The sequence below is a fragment of the Phalacrocorax aristotelis genome, chromosome Z, assembly GCF_949628215.1.
Source record: "Phalacrocorax aristotelis chromosome Z, bGulAri2.1, whole genome shotgun sequence".
Taxonomy (NCBI): Eukaryota; Metazoa; Chordata; class Aves; order Suliformes; family Phalacrocoracidae; genus Phalacrocorax; species Phalacrocorax aristotelis.
The window spans coordinates 56,235,539-56,261,196 of NC_134311.1; the positions used below are offsets into that span (position 1 = coordinate 56,235,539).

A 25,658-nucleotide genomic window follows, 5' to 3' on the forward strand; every position below is an offset into this window, starting at 1 on the left:
ACTCAGCAATGTGTGTGATTTACATAGCACTAATATGCTTTCCTTTAATTTACACTGTGGCACAAGAAATAATTCTTGTTTGTTTTCTCCCTTACAAACACGGCCAAAGGTTTTGCAGTTCAGTCTTTTCTGAGGAAGTGGGGTTCGGCATCTTTCCCTCACCACCTTCTTACCGAGTCTTAATATAAAATACCATCTAGACCAATCTGCATTTTCTCTGAGATGATGGTATTTTCTATGGTGAATAGTTTTTCATCTGTTTTAATACCTTTTACATCAAACTTGAAAAATGTAATTAAAAAAAAAACTTATTGCAGAATTAGAACTTCAGGAAATAATATAAATGTTGATTAAAAACACGACATTTCTGTTGAGGGCAGAAGATTCTTGTTTCTTTGTCTGAGACGTACCAGCATATTTTGTGTGCTAGTGAAACTTAGAACTACATATCTTACAGAAGTGCAACTTAAACATCTAAAAAACCCAAACCCTCTTTAGAATTTGCCAATAGACTGTGCTACATGTTGGAGCTACCTTCTAGTTCTACCACATTTTAGCAGAAAGTTTTGAAGAATTTTCCAGTGTGCAGTAATGCGACATTTCTGATGAAGTGGTATTTCCTATCATCCAGAAAGCTAAACCAAAACAGCACCACTTAGTCAGAATCAAAGGACCAGGCAAGGGTCCTGGTGACAGAGCAAGGGTACAGTTATCCAAATAACTTCTCTATCGCATGAAAACATCTGTAACAGAGCCATGAGCTACTAGGAAAAGCCATGTTGGAAGTGAGGAGAACTGATATGAAATGGCAAAGGTCAGCATCTTCAATCCCACCATGTAACCAGAACATGAAGGGATGGTCAAATTCAGTGATACCCAGGCTACAGGCAGAAAACTGGGTGCAACAAAAGTTGCATGGCTGTTGGTCTTCTCAGTCCTTGTTCAGTAGATACGGTCAAGAATTTCTTTTTGCTTCAAGCCCTGGTTTATGCACAGGTAGGAGACATTTTAATCTTTGTTTATAATAGAAATTTGAAGCAAAGATCTGAATAAGTTATTAAGCTAGATGACAGTATTTCTCACAATAGTCAAATAATCAGTATTTTATCGGTTGGACTTGATGATCTTAGAGGTCTTTTCCAACTTTAATGATTCTATGATTCTGTGATTTCATATAATACTGATTTCTAATAATTCAATCAGTATTTTATGAATGGGCTAATTTGAAAATAGGCAGTTACTGTCTTTGTTTATTAACAAAAATGTAACCGCATAGCAGAAAATTACAATAGGAGCACAAACACTGGCTACTTTCACAAGAACAGTTTGCCAATGCATATGTAGTGTCCAACCTTGTTAGTATTTAATTAACCCGTTATATACAATACCGGCGATCATCATTACCAGTTCTCTACCAAAACAAGAAAGAGGGAGCCTCTGTTCATAATGCTACTTTATTGGCATCTTAACAGATTTATTTGAGAAAATGGCAGTAGGAGGGAACAATGCTCTTAATACATGAGTTCAGGTTTACAAGCATTTCCAGAAAGCAAACACCATTTTGCTGTACCTATTGTATTTTTACACTTCTGCAACAAAATTTCCCTGAACCACATAGTAGTTGTATACATTGCTGGAACTGATCTGCCATTTTAACTCACTTTTTAAGCAGTGTGATTTCCCTTGAACTTTATCATCTAGTATTTGTCCACTACAGTGGGGAAAACCGATGGGGAAGAAAGGTAGCAGGGGAAGGGAGAGGGAAGGACTAGGGTAGAACAAATGGGAAATATATTTAGAAGCACAGATAACTGACAGTAAAATATATGTTCTTTGGTTAGCAAGCAGAAAAAAAAGGAAAGGACTTGCATACATGATAGATACACACTAGCATTCTAAAGCAGAAGACAAGAATGTCAAGAGTGTATTCTTCCCCCACCGCCAGATGGAAGGGCTATTATTATAAATGAAAGGCAGCAGTAGTGGATGCCAGGCACTTTTGTTGTGTGCCAGATTCTGAAGTCCAGATGTAAGCAGGTTACCCCTGGGACAGGACAGGCTTCAGCTCCCGCAGCAGAACAGAACCAATCACGGTTTTCTCGGTGTTTATTATGAGCTGTGCTGTAGAGCTCTCCTTCAGCTCCACTGTGACTAGCATCAGTGACCCACTGTGCACAGTCTTAGCTGCAAACCTGGAGGAGGAATGAAAAATAAAAAATAGAAAAAAAATCACTGAGGATCTTAAGGTCAAAGACTGCTAATATTTCTTTCTGCAAAAGTTAAATGAGCTCAAATATAATAAAATGCCTCCAATTTCATTAATGCATTTCAGGGGATAAACCATAAAAAACTCCATAAATTCTTCAGAAAGAATTTGTTCAGCATTGTGTAAATATTTTTGCATTTAAGAAGGACAAAAAAGTATCATGCAAAATTGTGTATTTAATAGTGCAAACAATAAAATCCATTTAAATCAATTTTTATGTAAATTCTGATTCTTCAGTTCATTTACAATAGTCAAGAACTGGTTTAGTGCATACTGGCAACTTTAATTCAGCTGTATGGAGTTTTCCATGGATAACTGTCATTATTTGGTGCCCCAGAGAAAATGCAACTATGCTAAATGTAGTAGAACACTTCCAAGAAGCCAAATTGTTGTACTTTCAGAGAAGTGCATCCTCCTGCCATCTTGGGAATTAGTTCAAACTAAAATATTCAAAGCTGTAAACATCCAACACGATCATTTGGAATGATGGTAACAGCAAGACACCAAATCATTCCATCTGTGAATTTATCTCCAGAATATTTAATCACAAAAATGTGGCCAGTATTTCTATATAATTTATCATTATTAATAAACCCTACAAAACAAATACAGTGCCCCCCCAGATAAACAAAAGTTAGGACTAATGCACCATTACTAAATTCCAAGACATGAAGAACCCACTAATTACATGGAATTAAAAGCAAAACTAGCCTTTTAAGCACCACAATTGACTGAAAAGCCATTTTAGGCACAATGAACTTCTGTCAATCCTGTTAATTCATTCTGCATGCACAGCCAGGCCCAAGAGACAGGAAGGAAGAGGATGGCAACAGCCTCGTCTTCCATCTTCCACAAGGAGCACACCATGCTTTTTTTTTTCTCCCTACCCCCCAACACCACACACACACCCCGCGACCCCCCCCCCCGTTACTTGACAACAGCAAAGTTGCTGCACATGGGCTTTTGAAAACACTAACAAGTGTAGAGCAGGTCTGTGACCCAGTCTGACCCCACTTTGCAGGGCCAATCTCCTCTCCTCTTTCTGAATGACACGTGTCTGAATCAGAGCCATCTGCCTCAATTTGCACAACATCTTCAGCCACAATAGGACCCAGTTAGCCCTGACAACAGCTCACAATACAGAAAAATCAAACTGCTGGGCTGACAGCACGCTGTCGGCTATTCAAGAGCAAACCAACTGGTCAGTGTCTCATGTCTGACAATTAGCATGGGCCTCGCAAAGCGCCTACCCAAGCCCTTGGGGATCTGTTTAATTACCATCAACATAAAGGGGGGAGTTTATCAGGAGATACTCAAAAAAACTTCACTCCAGACTTAATTAAAATATTAGCCACTTAAGCAGGAAGCAGGTTCTCTTCAAATGAGAAGTAATTTCTGTCTTTTTTCTTTTTAAACTAAGCATATCAAAATCTCCTAACACATTATACTAATTAAGGAAACATGGGGCACTTCTCTAATGTCACCCATCACAGGTCAATCTATTTCTTTTGTCCAGATTATAGATACATTCAGAGACCTCTCCCTTTAATAGGAGGTTCTAAAACAACGCTAATACTATAAAAATTGGCTACTTAGCTAGTTATACCAATGATTTCATCTATTTGCACTGCAATGTAGAAGATCACTATTTCTCTTGTTGATTTTGACAGGGGGATAATTATAGAAACAATAGTCTTATTAGTCACTTTATTTACTTAACAGTTGCGTCTTGGGACAACACAGAAGCAGATTATGTCTGAGCATGCACATAAATAGGTTGGTAGTTGGCACTCCTGCTGTGTTTCATAGCCCCGAGGCTTGTTTTTACCCTCTTTTATTAAAATGTGAAACTGATACAAAGTCAGTTCTGTGAAAGCCAAGGTGGCCCAAAACATCAGTGATGAGTTTTGTGCTGATATTTTTACATGTGGATTTGCAAAATCACATATGAGGATCAACAGCACTTTTTCATACCTCTGAACAAAACACACAAAATTAATAAAATGTGAGTGTGTATGTGGTTTGCAAGATGCAAAGGGTCTGATACTCGGATAATTTTACACAGAGTGTTAGTATGCATAACTAGCAGTGGCTAATCGGTTTGTATCAATGGTGTCCGATCTGGAATCGCTTAGTGAAAAAAGAATTGTAACAGAACAGGATGACTTATTTCGTCATTAAAAAAGGGTGTACAGAAGAAGAACCACACAATGGGTTTTACTGCTGTTTTTGAACTTCAGAAATCTAAATCTGTTCCTTACAGTAGGGTAGATAGTTTTGTTTCTAAAGAGGGTTAGACAATAAATATGACCTTTGAAACTGAATACAGATACAAAAGGATAAAGCAGTTGACTTTTGGTTAGAAGACACTATCATTAAAACTGATCTGCTAATTATGTAGATGTCTTAAATATACTGTCATTGAATGATCTGGGTTGTAGCTGTTTTTTTCTACTAAGTACATGCTATTGCCTTTATACACTTACCCTTATGAGAAGCCCATGTAGATTCTCCAAAATATGTGTTGTGCTCAACTAAATACTTAGACCAGAAAGCCATTAAAAAAAAAAAATCTTTCAGCAGCAAAAATTAATCACTCTCTATAGTAGGTATTTATACATTGTAAGAAACTTTTATTCTCCCCGCAAGGTCAGTAATTATTTTTTACTTTTTCCTGAAAGTTGGTATGGCTTTTAAGGTTAGAATTTGAACACACACACACACACACACACACACACACACACAAAATTTGGAAAAGAGATATTAAAACCAGAAATCGGAAATCATAGACTGAAATAAGCCTTGGAAACTGCACTATAGTAGATTAAAGTCTAGCTTGTAAATTAGTTGTTTGTAGGTCCGAAAGAAAGAAGTTGTCCGATGGACAACTTTTAACGTAAGACATTATATTATTAGCATGGTTCTGTTGCAACAAAGGATGCATTAGTGAATATGAAAGACAGTAAATGAGAATACCATACAGAAAACAGAACCAAGTATTTACTAATACTTTCAAGATGGCTGTTTCTGCTATACTGCAGTTATTTTCTAGTTTTCTTTCTGTGATAATATTAATTCTAAAACTGATTTCACTTCATTAAAAATATTCAGGAAGATTTGCAGCTGTTAATACTTTTCCCATTTAAAAACAAAAACCAAGACAGATTAGAAGCATAACAATGTGAGTTACATTTGCATATTCTGAGTTTTTTAAATTATTTTTTTCTTTAAAAAGAATGTTAACTATTCTGAGGCTATGTGACATGCAAAAAAGGAGAAGGGGTTCATAGATTATTTTTACATAGAAATAGTCCCTGTCAGTAAGTAAGAAAATATATATTAAGAATCAAATTCTAAATCAACATCAATAAAGTACTGTATATTTTTAGAAAGTCATTCAGTCTTTCAAGAGTTAAAAAGCCAGCACATATTCTTGGTCACTTTCCACGAAAATAAGATTTGTTAATGATTATCACACAAAAATATTTGATTTATAGTTGATACGAAGAGAAAACAGAGTGTCAGATACTACAATGTGACAGCATTTGCCAAACAATGACTTTGTAATGATGACTAGCCTAACTACAGACTAGCAGTTATTTTCCCTCTATTTGTAGACAGAAGATAGCTACAGTATACAGGAGAGGCATTTTTATAGGTTATGAAAATTCCACACCAGTGAACAGACAGCAACAGAGTAACTCACTCAAAAGCTGCTCTTTAAAATTCAACATTGGAGAAAGTAAATTTACACCTGAACAATCACTGTCGGGACATTTGTTTACAGCAGAGCAGGGTTTGTTACGCATAATTCAACAGCACTAAAACATACATTCTCTCCTGGCGGGTGCTCTTCTTCCTCTTTGATTTTTCTAGTCAAGCTAAATTTTCTTCTTTTTCTGTTCTACTGCTTACCAGAAACAGTGACAATGGCCCATGGAAGCTAAAACTTTTTTTTTCTCCACCCTTTCTTTAAATCTTGTACATGAAGCCTTCAATTACTGCCTGCTGAAGCAGACAGAATCCTATTAGTAAGAAAGACGATCAGAAGATGCAATGCCCTGCCCTAGCTGTAGAAAGATAATTAGTCCAAAGTTGACAAATGTGTAATCAAGTTATGCAATGAATATATTCAAAGCGGAAAAAAATACTACTGTCAATTAGTCTTCAATTTGTAAATATAAGAATGAACAACTATGAAGTACCTTCCAGTATATTAACTGGACAACAAAAATATTTATAGTTTCAGTACTGTGAATCTTCACCTTGCTCTGATAAATTCTATTTATGTATGGGCTTGACTTTATAATTAACATTTCATCTAAAAATTGGCTAAATTACTGATTACTTGTATTTGTTTTCTGAGTAAGCCTTAGAACATGAACAAGAAATATTTGGAGTAGCATTGCTACTTATTAGCTCTGACCTGCGGATAGTTTTATTATTTTTTAATACTAAAACATAAGAGAAATATACTCACAAAAAGAAGGACCTTTTTTTAACCTTGTGATTTTAACCTCTCAGGAAAAAAACCCCATGTTTATCACTAGTTATTAATTATAAAATTTGATTTGTATTTTCTTTAAAATTAATATTATTATAATTTGGACATTTTCTTTTTTGCAGTACATTTCATGCTATTTTAACACTAGCTTAGAATATATCATTCAAAATACCTAATTCATTACCACAACATAATTATTTCCAATATTAACTATTTTTGGGTTTAATAAAATAATAAAATTGTAAAATAAAGTGCTATCAATTCCATATTATATTTTAATCATTTTTAGTTCTATTGCCAAAACAGATTTGAGTGTGTCCTCAGCTGCCAGTAAGCAGTTGCACTGTACGTCTACCAGAAAAGCAGGAATGCAAGTGAGTCTTCTGAACTTATTGTCCAATAAATAGCACTATTCCACATGCTCAAAGATACTGTATGAACTTTTTATCATCCCCCAAATTTATCTTTAGCTCAAAATTTCAGCATTTTTATATATATGTATTTATATCTCCTCCCCAAAACTTCAATAAGCTAAAAGCTTGAATCAAAATATTTGGTCCTCACACCCAGAAAATTGTAATTTTAATATTCAATCTATTTTGTTTTCTCATCTAGTCTATAGTTTTAATTTTTTTAAAGAATCAGACATTTAATAAGTATTTGAGAATTACATACAGTCCATTTTTAAAACAGGCTATAAATTTTAATTTGCAGAAAAATTATTTAATTCCAAGAAAGTAAGTTAGCTTACAGTAATTTATTAAAACATCAAACTTGCTCAGACATCTTTCAAATCAAAGATATTCTTCTGTTCGGTTAATTTTTTAAAGTGTTAAATGTTTTCTGTTTAAACAACTGGCTCAGAAGGTTCCTGTTTGTTTTTCAAGGAAAATGCTGCACGTATTTTTCACTTTACAGTGTTCAGATAAAAAAGCAGTGCTGCCCTCTAGTGGACAGCATATAAGCTACGATAGAACAATCTATTTTGATTAACCTCATATCTAAAATGACTTACTCATATACTTTCAATATTGAGCTCAAATTTAATTTATTAAAGTTATTTTAAAATTTTGTAATCCACATGCAAGCTCAATACAGTAATATATTTAAAATGTTAGGGCCTTAAAATGATGTTGTAGAAAGGCATTCTCTTGGTCAAGTATTTTGTACCAGTTAATAAAGTCTTTATATGCTGATAATACATAAAAACTGTTTTAACATATAGAGGTGCCTTTTGTTAGCAGGGAGAAAACTTCAAGGTTTTGGAACGTTAGAATTTGATTAAGAAATTAAGGAATATCTAGTATAAACTACTGAATGAGTAGTTTCACAGTTTCATATTTAAAAATTTCAGTCTTCATTTTCTCTAGGAATATAAATATTTACCTAAGAATAATGACTAAAGAAAAAGACTTCTAGTCCTGGCTGGCAAAAGAAACATAAATGGTTAGCTTAGCGCTTAGCTGTGCTTTTTTTTTTTTTTAAAAGCTAGAATTACTTCTATCATATATCAAGAAAACATTAAGAGTTTACAACTTCTGGCTACAATGAAGGCTGAAATACTGTGGACATGGATATACTATTCTGTTTAAAATTCTGTCTCCTACAGGTAAAGGCTGCTAGAGAATCTGTTTTGCCGAGGGTGTTTAGCTCTCTTGTTAATTCCTACTTGAGAAGTTAGGAAGCAAAATCAAGGCTGCATGTCTGTTCCAAGTTTATTTACTCAGCTACCCATTGCAGCTGTCTAGAACAGTAGAAAAAGATGACTGAGCCCCACAGCTAAGGAACCATAGAAGCAGAACAGTCCACATAACTGCGTCAAAGAAGCTACTGCCAGAGGTTGATTTCACTTCATTTGCGCTCTCCGACAGGCCAATTGCTTAGTAAAAAATCTTAAGAAAGATTTCTGTGTGCACATAGAGCAGAAAAGGTCTTTTTAAAAGTCTTCCTGGATTTATAAGACCTGTTTGTCAGCTATTGAGAACATATGTTTGGATTCAAACAGAAGAAACAATTTATATTTCTCAGAAATTTCTATACTGTTTATCCTCCATAGACAGGTGATAGCCCTTCCTTTCTGACATGCTGGAAGCAGATGCAGTTGTTAGTTATGGTAAGCTGATGGGGTCTGATCACCAACTTTCTGCCTGAGGATTCTTCCAAATTTAGTACAAACTGGAAGATGACATACCTAGAGAAATCTTCCAGGATGACCCCTTTAAATGGGGTTTTGTTCAGTATAAACCTACCTACCTACATGCACAACTGCATACGTTTTCTGCCCACATTAAGCATTGCTGGATTAAAAAGATGGGGGGGGAGGGTGGGGATAACTGATTACTAAGCATGCCATCCTCTGATAATCAAAATTGTCTGTAAACAAAACCCTCTTTCCTCTGAGAATCAGTCTGCCAATATACTATAAATGGGACATGACAGGTTGCAAAATGATAAAAAGGGGTGAATACAACCAGACTGTCAGGCTGATGCATGGGGTGGGGAATAAAGGCTAGGGAAAAACAAGTGTTGATCCTCAGATTTCTGTTAAGCGTTTTATGCAAGTTTCTATATTGGGTCTAGCTGCTTTCAAATTCTTCAGGATTTCAATGCTCACCTATTGCAGTGTGCTTATGTATTACATTATTTACACAGTATGTTTTTTATTTTGCTAAAGGATAATAATGTAAGGCTCCAAAAGACAGGTGGAAGATATTTTACATCTTGTTCAATACTTGCTTATTCACAAAATCACACAGGTAATGGGTACGCTAAACAATGATGTACTACAAACAGCAAGCTCTGAACGAACTGGCATGTCTATATGGTGCAGTCAAATGTCCTTAAAAATATAGGTCCCAGAAGCAGTAGTCACTGCACGCAACGCTGTGCTTGAGCTAGTTAGAGCTGCCCCAGCAATGAGCAGAAGTGCTGTTTTGTGCTTCATGTTTAAAAGCTAACTTGTTTTCTGCTAATTCAGGTGTCTACTATGACACCACAGTAAGAGATGAGAATCCTCCCTCCCCAAGTTCTAGTGATCTCTAGGAAGAATGACCACTTTCATAATTGTAATGGAGGATATTAAACTCATTATTTCAAAATGTGAACTGGCTGTTCTGAAGCAGATTAAGGCTTCACTGTTGAAGGAAGCCAAGGTTTGATCTCCAAAACCTGAGATTTCCCATGCTGGGTTGTTGAAATTACAGGCTTGTCCATCTCAAATTGGAGGGCTGAAGTTAATGCTGTCATATGTCTACGAGTGCTTGTCAACAGTTAAGGCCATCCTAATGAACTGCAGTATAGAGATATGTAGATGTCGCTGTGCTAACTTTATATCCCAACTATTTACTAACTGTTGATTCCTTCCAAAATACAACAGCAGCAACTGACTAATTCAATGGACTATTAAACGAGTTGAGGTTGAATAAAATCAGTTCTTCATATCCACCCTGATGGGTTCTGACTTTTATCTCACTGAATGACTGGGCAATGTGCAAGTAAAGACTTCAAGAATGAAAAACATGGAAAAGGTGCTCTACCTTGCATCATTTGGTAGAGCCGCGGTCATTAAGGGAAATAATCTACTAGAGTACAATGCATCCTCTTTAGGAAATGCTTCAGGATGCGGAAGGCAGAGTAGTAGGCAGTTCAAGACAGCCTGATTCTCCATCCTATTACATATTATATTCTGATGTCAATGGGATCACACAAGCATAAAACAAAGTGAAAGATTGAAGAAGCAAATCCAGTTTGTGATCCCAGCTCCGAACGGACTTTTCTGCTGCACGCTACTGCCAACACATTAAACGCTTTTGCACCATGTTTTGTAGGTAGTGGACAGAAATGCTTTCTATGTGTATTTCCATTATTTTCTTTCTAAGCCAATTTACCCTGAAATGCCTCTCCTTCACGCAGAGGTCCTTATGTAAGAGTAGACAATATTTTGACACTTTCAAGAGGATCATAAGAGCATTCAAGTCTTTCTAAGATTCAAGTAAAGTCTGCAACTAGTCTTCATTCTATCACCATCTGTTGTCTTTTGCTATATTCAAAGTGAAGAAAATGAAGATTACCTATCCTGGTAGGAGGTTATGGAGCTGAAAATGAATAAAGGAGGAAGAGACCTGAGGAACTTTTAAAACATTCATCTGAGAGGAATAAGTAACGTATCTTGAAAGTAACACTAGCATGAAGGGCATTTCTGGATAAATAAGACTCGTGTTGGTTAAAAAGAAAATTACTGAAAATCTTGAGTTGAATAGTGTCTTCATCTCATCACATTTTGAAACAGAAGACACAGCCTAGAATTTATTTTTCCTATGTAAGCAATGAATTTTATTGCCCAAGTAGAGGCAGGGAGCGGAAGTGCTGGTCCATAGAAGAATCAACTTTCAGGGAATAAATGTCCTCAGTTATGAATCCTCTTATCTTGAAGATGGAAAAATTCCTGTTAGACTTTCTCCACTAACAAACAGCAGACATACTTCAATTGAAAAATACTTGGTCCCTAAGTGTAGTTATTCAGACTGATTTAATTCCCTGCAGGAATAAATACTTCTCTTTCAATGTCTTTGTCTTTAGATACTCAAATGGTACCCACAGATGTGGTCTGAATCACAAGATAGAAGCTTGGTCCTGATTCTTGTTGAAATCACTTTGTCAACATCTATGCGCTCCTCAACCCACCTCCAACCCTTGAATTTTGCAAATATTTTTAGCACACTACAGTTCTCAGAACATTGAAAGAGCTATGTATATTGCAACAATTAACCTAATCACTCTTGTGAAAGAATATTTTAAGAAAAATAATACATGGGTTTTTTTCTGAAGTTTTCGTATTTAAGGAGACATATTTCCTGCTCAAAAAAATTTCTCTTTTAAATTGCATTTCACATTCTTGTTTTTAGTAGAGGCCTTTAAAATTGAAATAATGTTTCCCCTTGATAACAAAAGAAAGATAGATCAATATGTAAAATAGTTAAATCCTGTTAAGAACATGAGAACGCACTGCATGCAGCCTTATAAGGTCCAGTAATCTAACAGCTTGTATAAACTCATTTGAAGAGCAGGTAACTACACTTAAGGAAGCAAAATAGTACAGCAAATTTATTTTACAAATATATTAATATAAATCTGCACCTTTGTGCTCTGATACATATGTTGGCTATTGAATTCAAAATTTTTGCAGCCATCACTTCAAATAAAACAGGTCAGAAAAGAGACTTGAAAATAGAATCAACTGTATTATATGGCATTTTGTTCTACACTCAATTAACAGTTAGATTATTACATTTCAAGTAAATATAAAAATTCAGTAGCCGTATGGTGAAGAGAGAAAAAATGTATGTAAGAAAGTGTTGCTATACTGTGATATAGACTGATATATAGCTGATGTATTTGATAGCTTTACATTTATTTAAATTTACATTGGTGACTGCATGCTATTCTGTTGATATTTGTTTCAAGTATTTATTTTCAAATCCTCATTATCTTTGCTCTAAGTGTTTTTACTTGTTGCAAAAGTACAATCTTAAATAGGGTTATTAATTTAAGGAGCAGTAATTGGGTCCCACCAGTATGACAATATCTTCATCATGAGTGCAAGTATGTTTAGACTGAAAAATCCCAAGAAACACACACCTGTTCATGCCCATTAGATACACTTGTATCTAACTATACAATTCATTTTGAATCAATATATTGCATTACCAGGCAATACAAATTTTTTGGCATTAAGCATAATTAAATAGTAATACTCAAGTTGGGGATGACCAATTAAGAGGTTAATATAATTCATGCACAGCGCAGAACATCAGTTTAAAAATAGTACTTCTTTTCCTGTGAAAAAGGTATGTACTAAGCAATTCCAAGAAGTGAACTCAAATAGCCCTCTCAGAATAGCAGACAAGCTGAAAGAAGTTCTTTATATAATTTTTCCCAAATACCACTTGCAATAAAAACAAACACGACAAACGACAGTACTATAGAAAAAAATTTGCTTTTAACATACTTTTATTGAACCTGTACCAGTTTTGTCACGGGAAAAGGTGACTGCTTATTTTCTTACCCTACATGGTGTATGTGTCACGTACATAAAACATGGCACACCTTGCATCCATGAGATTTTGCAACAAGAGACTCCATTTTTGTTTACTCTCATGGCAGAGTTGATTTAATCCAAATATATATATATACACACACACCCACAAAATGTATATATCTATGAAAATATTTTAGCCTTTTTTTCAGAGTTTTGAAAGTATTCATTATGTAATCTCTATCTCAAATATTCATTCATCTAAATCTAGAATTTAATGATAGTGATATTTAAAAGATGAAAAGGTTCATCACAGTAGCAATTAGTCAATATTCCCATTTCTATTGTCAGTAAAAACTAGGTGCAATTATGACTATATAGTATCTGTGAGCTCCAGTTATTTACAGTGAAGCAAATTAAGGGCTATTTTCTAAACGTTTATCATTGCTGGGCATTTCTGGTAGGCCATTTAAGTTGTTATAAACAATTTTTTTTGCTCGGTGGACATTATAAATGCAAACTATTCTGTACTACTGTGGCAGACTGAATACATTCTATTTTGAATAAAAATGTCAGGAAGCTCTAAAGCACTCTAAATACTTCAGCCTGACCAGAACATGCCTTTAGCCAGAGTCCCTGAGGGGTGTACCCAACAGGAAGTACATCTTCAATTTATTTGCTGTTGGTCATAGCATCTGTTTTGTGGAAAACCTTCTTTCAAAAAAAAAAAAAGAGCAAGAGAAAGGAAGATGAAATTAGAAACTCATCTACAATCAGGAAACCTGTGGCTGAGCTAGGAGCTAAGCTATTATTTTAGGGAGCCTTTTTGAGACTCAGTCACAAAACAATCCACCCCTATGCGATATGTCTCATGTGATGGCTAGGGTAAAGATGGAGAACACCTGTATACTGCAGACACTTCAGTCTCTCTTGATTGACACTCTCACCTAGTCTTGGAATTGATGCTGAGAACGCAGACTGTATAGATCCCTCAGGGATGCAACAAATGAGGACTCTTTCATGGAGGAGCAGGTGTCAATAGCAACAATCATTTCAGTGCAATCGCACTAGCTGTACCATGTTTTTATGGTGAAACAGAATTTTATCATTGACCGTATCAAATTTATAGGAAAATCCAGCTGGGTTAATGTTAATGCAATGCAATACAAATGCCCAGCAATGCAAGAAAGACTAAATCCAACAAAGAGAAATAACACGTTATTAGCCCTGTGTAGGCTACAGGATTCTCACCATGCCCAACAGCCATCTTGGTCAGCAAATTTTCTAAGGAAAATATTGTCCTTTGCTTTAAAAGAAGACACTTTGCTCTTACTGAAAAAGCAGAATTCAGGGTGCTAACCAGATAATTCACACTCTGGACCAGTTTTAGTACATGCTAGGAGTGGTGTATGCATTTTCTTATTCCAAGACCAGATTAACAGCTTCCAATTGCATCTTGCTGTTGTTATTTGTGCCCACTCAGTTTTCCACACATGGGAATTTTCCTGTTTGCTCCTGTCACAAGTGAGAAGCTACACAGATTTACTGAATATTTTGAGTCAATCACATTAAAGCTGTCATTAACCAACAATCATATCAATTCCACTGACATTCTGTACCACAGCTTTTGGATGAAATACATCGATCTAAAAGTAACATCTGGAATTTAGACAGGGCCAATGACTTTCTTGGCTGATCACTGTTTTTCCTTGCATATATATAGGAAGAACATGGAAATGTTCAATTTAATGTTCAACCTGAATTTAAAAAGATCGTCACCCAACTGAAAAAAAAAAAAAAAAATCGGGTTCTAGGTTTAACTAAGTGGATATCATAAGTCAGAAATTAATGTGGGAAAACCAAGCTGCTTCTCACAAATGACAAACCTGAATAAGGCCAATTACTTTCAGAAACAGAAACAAATTTTAAAAAAACCAAACAAACAGATGCTCTTGAAAGTACTGTGCTTTAAAAGGCTACCTTTTCCCTTTGAAACAAAACTAGGAAAGGGAAATTCCCCCTAACTGTGTATGTTACCATCTAGATATTTGATTATTCTACCTACATTCAAATAAATAGCTGAGGAGTACTTAGGCTCAAGTTAATTTCTGCTTAGGATTCTGTGTTAGAGTATAACTGGGTACCTTATCTGTTACAGGTGCGGATAATAAAATTTTCCCTAATATTATAAAATGTTAATGAATTTTGCACTAACAAATTAATATTAAAAGATGGTTCTACTAGGAACGACGTGTAATCTTACCTGTGTATGTTATCTTGACCAGAAGGGACTACACCCAGGTTTGCTGCGTTCACTACCCTCTCAATTATTACAAGTCTAGTAGAGTTCTGAGGAGCAACAGCTATTGTAGCAGATGTCTCATTCATTCCCGTCAGCATCCCTGAAACATTAAGTATTTCACTATGAATACCTTGATTTGCTTATTAAGCATAAAACCAAAATAAAATACTTCTAAACAAAAAACCACATTTGCATTAAAATTTAAATCATTTGTCAAGAAAACAATGTTATAAAAATTACATAATTCCATTAGTTTCATGTTTTACTTGCGATGTCCTATTATTAGGAACAAATTCCTAATAACTGAACAATGATATGTGAGATACTAATGCAACTGTGAAACCACGATGGTTCTTCTTCACAAAAACCGTAAAAGAAGAATGTAAACACAGAAATGAAATATTAAGTAAGACTGATTTGGAAGAGTCCAACTTCAGTAACACCATATAACAAAGATGCCTTCTATTCTTTCAATCATAAAACCACTGCATTTAATTATAATTTCATATCCAATTGCTAAAAATAATCTTGTAATTCAGACAGTAGTCATGAAGATAGAGTCCTCACATTAGAAATGGGGAAATTCAGTTAGTATCCATCTCTCTAGAATGTCATAATAAACTATTTGATTGAATAAGTTGAGTATCACAACGTGGAACAGAAGTGTCAAGATTATATCCAAAAACATATGACAAAAAAAGAGGGAAATGTTGTTCAAGGACATTTTAACAAACACCCCCCCACCTTTTCTATCAACATCCATTGTTCAGAAGAATGATTTGCTGGACGATCCTGTTGATTAAAACCCAACAGTAACTACAACTTAACATTGTATGTTTATTTTTACACCTTGTTCAGAAGCTGAAAATGCAGGCAAACAATGGAGCACAGTACTTTAGGCAGAAATATGAAGCATCTGAAATCCACAATAATATTAACAATGAAAACAATGCAAAAGTCTCAAATGAGTAATATTTTAGGGCTGCAGATACAGTTCTAACCCAGAGCAAATAGCACTAAGACGCTTAATAAAGCAATTAAAAAAATAAATCCAACATCTTAATGCACCAGAACGTGCATTAGCTGCTGTCAGAAAACAAGAAATATCAAAGTAAAAATGGAACAGCTCATAAGTAAATAACGGGATATTTTTGAACATGATTTGTTCTTGAAGAGAACAAAAATAAGCACACAACTTCTATAAAGATCAGCTTTATCTTGCGAATAGAACATTCTGTTTCAAATTGTTTAACTTCACTATTAGGCAAAAGCTTTAAAAACTATATATGCAGACTAAAAGTGCTTTTAAGCAGAGCACAGGGACTGACATAACACTGCTGAGAGATGTGTGTACTCATTTAGGATTTAAACCTTCTCCATTAAGCTCTATTGAAGAGCAAATGCTGAATAAATGAATGCAACTATGTTTATGTTAAAAGCCTGTTTCCCGCAGCATGTAATTAAAGGAAATGTTGTACAAAGCCAGTACTTTTGTCAAGCTCCTGTAAATGGAAAGATGGATAGCACTCAGAGAAGTGAATGCATTGCTTCATATTTAACCTTAACACTCTTGTCATTAATGGTTTGTCTAACTTGTTCTATAAAAGACAAGGTACTGCTCCATTGAAGTAAAATTAAAAAAATCAACTAAACCATGCTTTTCAGAACAGAAGATTCATTATCGTCGACTAATGTATTGGCATAAAGCAAAGTAACATCCTATCAAGTAAGGCACACATTCAATCTGCCTTTTCACCCCCCTTTATTTTTAACTCATGCTGTTTTATTGTTATAGGCAATTTGTACCACTCAGCATGACAGTGTAAACTGAATCAAGATTAATTTACATGCAAAAGAACACTTAGGAGAGCAGCATGGTAAGCAAATGTATTGTCTCGATTGCTGAGGTGGAAAAGAACCTGGAAAGAAAAAAGGGTGCTCTAATTAAGGGGCATCAAATATGATTGCTCGTGGTAGTCAAGGGCCAGAAAATACTAAATGTCCAGCCATTTAAAGCATTAGCATCTTGCTTGTTAGGAAGACAAGTTGGATATATAAATCTTAATAAAATTAGGTAAAAAATTTGTTTACTTAACCAAGGTGTTTGTTTTTTGCTTGTTTTTAAATGTGAATCAGGTATACACTTTTTTAAAAAATTGACAAAATCATTATTAAACACGTCAACTGGGGCAACAACCCCCCAGTCTTTATACTTAAAGTAGTTTTAACTGGCTATTCTTAAAACCTTCATAAACATTCTGATTAATATCTGGTTATAACAATCCCATGCCACCTTTAAAATTGTCCGAAACATGAGAATCTAAGAAAACCCTAGTCAGACCACAGAACAGCAATTAATCTGGGTTAACTAGCTGATACAATGAAATAACTGTACACGTTTTTAATAATGAAAGGCAATTAAATTGGAAAAGTTACACTGATAGGTAACAAGGTAGGTTACCTACCAGACTAGTCCTATTCTGAACTAAGGCAAGGGGATTTTTGCTATTGATTTTTAAAAACAGCAGACAAGTAAAAATTTGGATACAGAGATCCAACAGTACATGTCTCACTCATACAGAATTCCTGCTACAGAAACTGGACTTTTCATGGGGATGTGATGTAAAACAGGGTATAAAATCCTGAGGCCTGAAGATCTGTAAAAACATTTAATCAGAAAGGTAAAGAGTAGTTTGGCAATACTGTTTTTATCCACTGTTTCCAAACTGTCAATCACTACATGAACCACTGCTCTGGGGAATTACCTCACCGGAGGACTCCCCAGGTCAGGAGGGATGGAAAGACAGCGCAGCAAGGCTAAGCATATCATGTGCGGCATGTGGATAAATCCAGCTTTTGAGGTTCTGCTGCTACCACTAGATAACATTCACGACTATGAATATTCAATAACCTGTCTGTTTCCCTCTCCTTATGCCATCAGGAGGAAAACGGACATATACAAATGTAACAGACAATGCAAAACAGCAGAGTGTAATTGAGTAAAGATGTGTAGCAATGAATTGTCATCTACATAGCAGTATAATACCAGCTATTTCCTCTTTAGCATTCTTATTAGGTTATACGTGCAATTTAGATGTAAAAATCCTTAAAACCCATACATATTCTCATTCTCCCCCAATATAATCTTGCATTTCTAATATACTCCTCACTCCTTCACTATTTTTTACCTATTTGTTTTGGCTGCAAATAAAATAAGGCATCTCCAGGTACAAGACTTGAAACATCTTATGTGCAAAAACACACACACAAAAAAGGAAAAAGCATGACAAGTGAAAAACAAGTTATATAAATCAGATTCATTTGGAAAATACAGACAAATTGAAGTTAAACACAAAATAGAATAATATATACCAACTTCTAAATTGCCCTGCATTTATTATTGTAATTTGGATTTTTCATTTAGCAAGATCACATAGTAATTCTCCCCAAATGCTAGCTGCATCTATATCTTTGTAATAAATACTTATGTAAATTTTAGAACTGAGACGTCTATTACCACAAATATTCTGAAACAGATGATACGTATAAGAAAAAAAGATGCAATAGAAAAGGTTTTTAAACCTGTGGTAAATTTGCCAGCATCAAGTCCTGCATCAAAGAATGAATTCAGGAAGACAGAGAGCGCGATACAGAAATGCCAAGAGACCTTCATGGATTTACAAATACTTCATATAAACAAATTTTCAAATAGCTTTATTCAGAGTAGCCTTTCTGCTCTATTAAACATAGCAAACAGCTGCCAGATTTATTCAGACAAATAATCAACAACCATAGAAGTAAAATGGCAGAAGAAAAAGGAATTTTGGCAACAACTCCACAGAGGACCACAGCTATTCTCCAAGTACACTTCTTCTATGTGCTCATGGTTCTGTATGGCCAGTCAGGAGGAAAAAAAAGCCCTCAGTCACAGTAAAACATACAAAAACTCCATCAAAATATCACAAAGCAAGCAAATATAAAAGCAGGGTGGGGGAAGAAGCACAATAACCTGCCTTGCTTTCACTACAACCTCAGCTACAATTTTTAGAAGGGAACAGTTTAAAATAAATGTGCCACAGCCTCATTCAATCACTCACCTTGGATTGCTGAGCAGGTATAAAGCAGAGAGGCAGGCTTTAGCCAGCAAAGGGTAAGAACAGCAAATAAGTATCAATTGGTTAAGAAAACAAAGCACAATCCTAACTTTTCACTGCAGCCATAAGCTTAACTGAAGATGATCTAGGCAATATTAAACTACTTTCTTAATAATTCAAAAATCCAAAGGCAAGAAATGCTCAAAAGCAATAATTAATAATACATAGCATTACTCATTGGTGTTCTTGACTGCTTGATGAATATACTGAGTTTCTGAGCCTTACACAGCAATGAGAAAGGATCCCATGGGTATATTCTAATCTCAATGTGAAGAGATTTACACATGTAAATCCCCATACATTGAGATACATGAGTAAACACTATTACGTTTGAATGTATCCAAAATGTAACAATTTATATTTTTAAACATCCAAGAATCATATCCAAATTAAGGGTAGCAGTATGGATTGTTCTATTTAGCACACAGTCAAAGCTAAGTACAGTTTTCTCTAATTATTTTGTATAAAATATTCAAGTGACTAAAAGCTCTTACAAAGGTTTGTGTTTGGACTAGTGTCAGAAACTCACATTCTTTAAAGATGCAACATTAGAAGAATGCATAAATATATGAAAGATGTCTCCTTCCTAAAACAGGATTCCAAGAAGAATATGTTTTTTATATGAAGTGGCTGAAAGGAAAAGATTAAAATAATCTTCAAAATAGCTGAGGAACAGGTACATTAATAGTATTTAAAAGCAGCCTTAGAATAAAGACTAGTAAAGACAGCCACCATATCAATGTCTGTTTGGTTTATTTCCTTGAGCTGGGGTTCCAACTTTCTGCTTTACTGCTAGTAGGAAAGACTTTTACACTTTATGATAGGAAGCCATAAGTCTCTGAGCCAAAAGACTGTTTCAGGGTAAAGGGTGGGCTTTGTACTTTAAAGGCACACTGAAAAGCTGACAAATACCACTGTGCATCCTTTTGAAGATTTTTTAAAAATTAAATTCTTAGTTTCAGACTGAATACTAACAGAGACTAACACAAACAGCTACACTGGAAGCACTTGCTGTATGCTTGTAAACTGAAAGGCACACAACCCTCTTCTTATCCAAATACATCCATTGAAGCTGCTGAAATATTTCTCACCTTGCTCCTTCTTAAAGTCCTTCTCTGACATAGTGACAGGCAAAAGCAGTTCTCCGACAGGGGGTTGAATGTTAACATTGAAATTATCATCCTTTGTGCTGGGAAAAGAGAAATTACAGAGAATCAATCAAGTTCTTCAACATAGATTAATATATACATATCAGCTCCAAATTTACTATGGAGTATATAAACAGTATAAGAACTACCTTCATGATTTCCACCTTGTTAATCCAAAAACCTACTAATATCTTACATCAGTAAAGCTGATCCATCTTCTCCAGTACAACTGTAGCATTAATATAGTATGCATGCTTATATTTCTGAAAAATGTAACTTTTACTCATATTAACTTTTACTCATATTAACTTTTACTTATAATCTATAAGGCATCACACTCAAACTAAATGCTTGCAAAGAACAAATTACTATGCATTGTACCATCCCTTTAAAAGAACTGTTATTCACAAATTCTGCCATCAGCAACAGCTGTGCCAGAAATAGGGCTGAACCTAGGAAAGGAATAATTTCAGCCAAAAAGGATTATAATTTTCTGGAAAAAAACGCAAACCAACCAAACAATAAATTTGGAAGTAAAAAAAGAAATGTCTTTGATCACTTCAATTTTGCAACATTTTGTATATTTAAACAAAAACACACAGAATACTGGTTGATGTAAAATCACACTGGAAAATGGCAGAATTTGAGGCCGTTTTTGTAATGGCAGAGACTGTCGGTAGTGGCATACTACTATGAAACACTACAGATTCTTCCTTAAGAAATAAATACTATACAGTGAACTTGCTCTCCCTATCTATTCAATTCTGTGAGGTTCCAAATATTTCATCTTGGAGTTCTCCAAGTCTACAGAAACTCAAGATACATTCACTCTGCTATGTTTGACAGACTAACTAGAATGTAAGGGATTTGGCTAGCAATTCAGGATCAGTACATCCAGTCAGAATCTTTGTTAATGCTTTGAGGCATGAGAAATTTTTAGAAAAGAACACTTTTTTTTTTTCCCTGATGTACCAAATAGTCAATACATATTGATTGCTGATATGCCTTAGATATCCTACTTAAATATAATGACACAATCATTAGAATGGAAAATACATTTCATCAATTAATATCCATGGTATTTAAATTAACCTCAAACATGTGTTACTGATTTTTTATAACTCTAACTTCAAAATTCTGAAATAAGATAGACTGATGGAGAAAATCAGCACTAGATCAATAATATAGAAAACATATGTGTCTCTCTCCTCAAGATGTAAGATAAGCATTTTGTGGTCCTATTACTTAAAATTTTAATACTTACCATAATTATCCAGCTTCACAAGCAAATCCTTAGGAACTAATACATTCTTACTTTCTGATTTCTGATGTGTTATAATTATGCTTATGAATGCAATCTCAAGTAAGGGCTTTGCAAATAAAATACAGCATTAATGCTAACTTTGTTGAAAACTATTATTTAGTAAACATAGAGTGAAACAATTCCTTCAAACCTGGCTAGTATTTCTTTTACAAAGGATCATTTATGAAGTGCTGCTTTTAAAAACTTGCTTAGCTAACAAATTCTCACTTTTTTTTGCCTATACAACTTAAAATACCATCCATCTCTAAAGTCATTAGCATACTAAAAGAGCAGGGATTGTTTGGCTGGCCTGATCAAGTGCACTGTAAAATAAGAAAGTAGTATTTTTTTAATTTTTCCTTTGAAAACTGATCAAGAACTCCATCAGCTTAAGAACTGAAGGAAGGGTCTTCAATCAACTGCCTCATAACTTTTTGCTGCTTATATATACACTACTTGGACTATATGACTAAAACTTTTAAAAATACCTGCATTGGTATTGTTCAACTGATGGTTCAAACAATGTTATCTTTCATATTTAAGCAAGATGTGCACTACATAATTCAGCCTAAACCAGATAAACTGCTTTGTTTACCATGATTCACGTCCTACATTGACTGGCCATGCCATTTGTACATAAACTTCACTTATAACATCAATGATTAGATTGCTTTGAAATGCTTGTAACAATCTTTTCACAATAAGAAGGAATAAAAGCATGAGCATAGCTTGGGTTTTATATGGCTCTAACTGCTTGAGAGGACCACTTGACACCTCTGCTGTCTCTACTTCCCTTTTCCCTACTGATTAAAAAGCTAATCGATATTCTTTGATAAACCATGAACTCTTCATAGTCTGCAAGCAGAAATACTGATTGCTAGCTGTTCTTCAAAACCACTTTGTTCTAAATTTCACTTTAACCAGCTTCTGGTTTACTTTGCATTACTTTAATTTCAGCGTACTTCAGTAAATTTATTTTTCAGCCAGAGAAAATAATTCTCTCTTTTATCATTTTCTTTATCACACACTTTACAGGCTAAATATACAGCTTTTATTTATTGATCTGCATCTATTTTGTTATATCTTTATATCAGAGATCTAGTAATATCTAATTTAACAAAAGTAATTTCATAGTTCCATAGAACCATAGAACAACTCAGGTCAGAAGGGGTGTCTGGAAATCACTTGGTCCTACCCCCTGTTCAACCCAGGGCCACCTTAGTTCAGACTGCTTAAGGCCTTGTCCATTTGAGCTCTGAGTGTCTCCAAAGATGGAGATTTCACCAGATATCTAGTGGAGAAGTTTAAAAAAAAAACTGAGTCTTGCAGTACAACTGACTAATTTCCCCCAATACCTAATAAACTAAATTGCAGTGTATTTAACTTATTTACTTATACTTTGAATACTATAATGAGAATAACTGGTGTTTAAACAAAGAACTGCAGAAGTGGTTTGAAGCTTGAACATTAACATTTAAGAATCTGGCAAACAATTGGTTCAAGCAACACTGAAACATCTCTCAGGTGGTGTTGCTCTAGCTTTCCTGGAAGATCAAGCTGAAGCAGCTTATCAGAAAAAAAGGCAAAGTTTCTCAAGCCAACAAAACATAACTGTTTTTAGACTTCAAAAATTAAAGATTGCATTTTCTGGTATTAGCAAATGCAACTGATAGGTTACATCCTTAGTGGAACACGTATGCTTAACGAGAAGACTGCAGAAGAAAGCCCTAAAAGAATCAAATAGGGATGTCCAAGAACAGTACCTTGCCACTAATTTGCAAAATCTGTTTTGTACTTAATTGTGGACTTAGGGGCAAATAAAGTTAGATATCATTACTCTTACTGCTGCCTTAATAACTGTTAAACTGTACATATTGCATTTTTAAAAGACTTACACCACTTTCATGATGTAATTCCAAGGATCATGTGAATTTATCTTCTCATGTGCCCAATTAAGATGAACAAACAAGAGATGATAGTGCTCCCACAGGAACACAGCGAGATTTACCATCTCCATGATAAATGATGCTGTAAGACTAATATTCAATCCCTTATAAAACGCAGTTTTAACTTTTCTTCAGATGTGTGCAGTGGGAGCAGCTAGCACCTGACATTTGAAACCAATGTCCATTTTCCTTTTTCCCCTCTCTCTTCCCTCAATTTTTTTTAAAGAGTTGGATCCAAAGGTTCCTGGGAAAGAATTCCTCTGCCATAACAAAAGACTTGAGGGCAATGATGGCAATATATTCTTATAAAACTAATACAAATAATATTATCACTTGTGACTAGGTTCTGGTAAGATTCCACAACAGCAGTCTTTAAAGTCGTAATTTTCAAAGGTTATTCTAATAAGAGGCCATGGAATATTCTTCTTGCTATTGATAATATCCTTTGTTTCACTCCTAGTAGCTGCTTGATGCAGAATATATCTATCCAAAATGAAGTCACTATTTTTGTCTTGTATTAAAAAAATCTCCACAGACACACAAAAAAAAAAAAGACAGAAGAGGAAGAGCAACACACAAAGTTTCTGCAAAACATGGAATGGAGAAATCTAGGAGACTTTGCTCATAGTCTCCCTGAAAATAAGGAAAAGACGACATCCTTCTTCTACCAAAAAGAAAAAAAAATAGGCCTGGGCAATAGAAGAAATGAGATTAGTTGTTCATGCCCAGCCTTGCTTTTTCCAGGTCAGTTATCCATCTCAATATAATTGTGTTCTGGAACTGGGCCAACTGACTACTTTAGAGTAACGAAGTAAAGAGAAGAGTACCAGATTGCTTGTCTTAATATCCAACATCTGTAAACAACTTAGTGATCCGCTGACAAAGCACTAGGAAAGGAAACAGCAAGAACCAAGTGTAAATGCAAGTGTCAGTGATGTGAAGACAGTCCTGCATCTCTAACATTAGCTTTTAATATATTCCATAACATATTTTACTACATAATTTTAATCAGATGCTTTTGTACAAGCATCTACACCTGAATGCATGCCTGCACTCAGTACAAATACTAACTGCTACTCAACTGGTCCTCTTAATTTGCTCCTCTTTGCAGGTAGAAGTTCTGCTTGGCAAGATTGCTACTTCAATGCAGAGTGAGGTAACAGAATTTCATGCTGCAAAAAATCTCTTCCTTGGAAAACAAAATTTAGAGCAAAAGCTTTTACAATAAGGTAGAACCTAGAGACAGCAGATTGAATAAGATTTTCAAATCTGATTAATGGAATTTACTTCATTTAAGAAAATGCCAGATTCTTCCTGCTACACCAACCTCTTCTGGAGCAATCAGCAAAATGCTGTCTTTATACAGTCCAAATAAGGTGAGCAGACCGCTGTGTTTTCTATTAGCATAACAGTAAAGAGTATGTACAGGGTCTCACATCATCTAATAACACTGGCACATAGGAAATGCCAATGTAAGGTAACCAGTCCACGCTTGTAAAAACCTGTCACATGTGACACTCTTTTCCCATGAGCTCATTAATCTGAGCAAGAATGGAAGTCATAGAAGTTGTTACTTTCATTCCATTTCTTTCTCTTGGGAGTTCTGATTGTACTCTTTTCACTCAAACTTTGAGAAAACTAGGGGAAGAGATGCATGACATGGACATGTTCCCTATGCCAAGTTGCAAGCTGTTTCAAAGAGAGCTAAACAACATCCTGTATACCTTTCAAAAGAATGGTGAGAAGAAAACAGGTTCTCCATAAATCAACCTTATCTTCAAAGCTGTAGTTCTTTCATGGCTTTGGGAACAGCTAAGAGAATCCGGAAAGAGGGGATAAATAGAATAGTGAAGAAGAGATAAAAACAAGCTTCCTTCTCCAGCTCTCAATGTTGTAAAGAGGACACCTCCTCCTTCACCTTTAGACACTTACCAGACACCTACAAGCAGCTGAAGATCTGCCTACTGGGTTTTACAAATGCAAACAGGAATCCAAAAGCTA

At 35.0% G+C, this 25,658-nt stretch overlaps 1 protein-coding gene across 1 annotated transcript in view; it reads right to left on the reverse strand.

The window, feature by feature from the left end:
* Positions 1–1,450: 1,450 nt before the first annotated feature.
* The window catches only part of AP3B1 (adaptor related protein complex 3 subunit beta 1), a 156,094-nt gene continuing 131,886 nt past the window's right edge, over positions 1,451–25,658 (reverse strand). The window contains exons 25-27 of the mRNA XM_075078703.1: positions 20,352–20,449; positions 15,068–15,206; positions 1,451–2,192 (exon numbers count right to left, since the gene is read on the reverse strand). Of these exons, the coding sequence (XP_074934804.1) occupies positions 2,039–2,192; positions 15,068–15,206; positions 20,352–20,449 (391 nt within the window). The 3' untranslated portion in view covers positions 1,451–2,038. The remainder of the gene's footprint in view (positions 2,193–15,067; positions 15,207–20,351; positions 20,450–25,658) is intronic.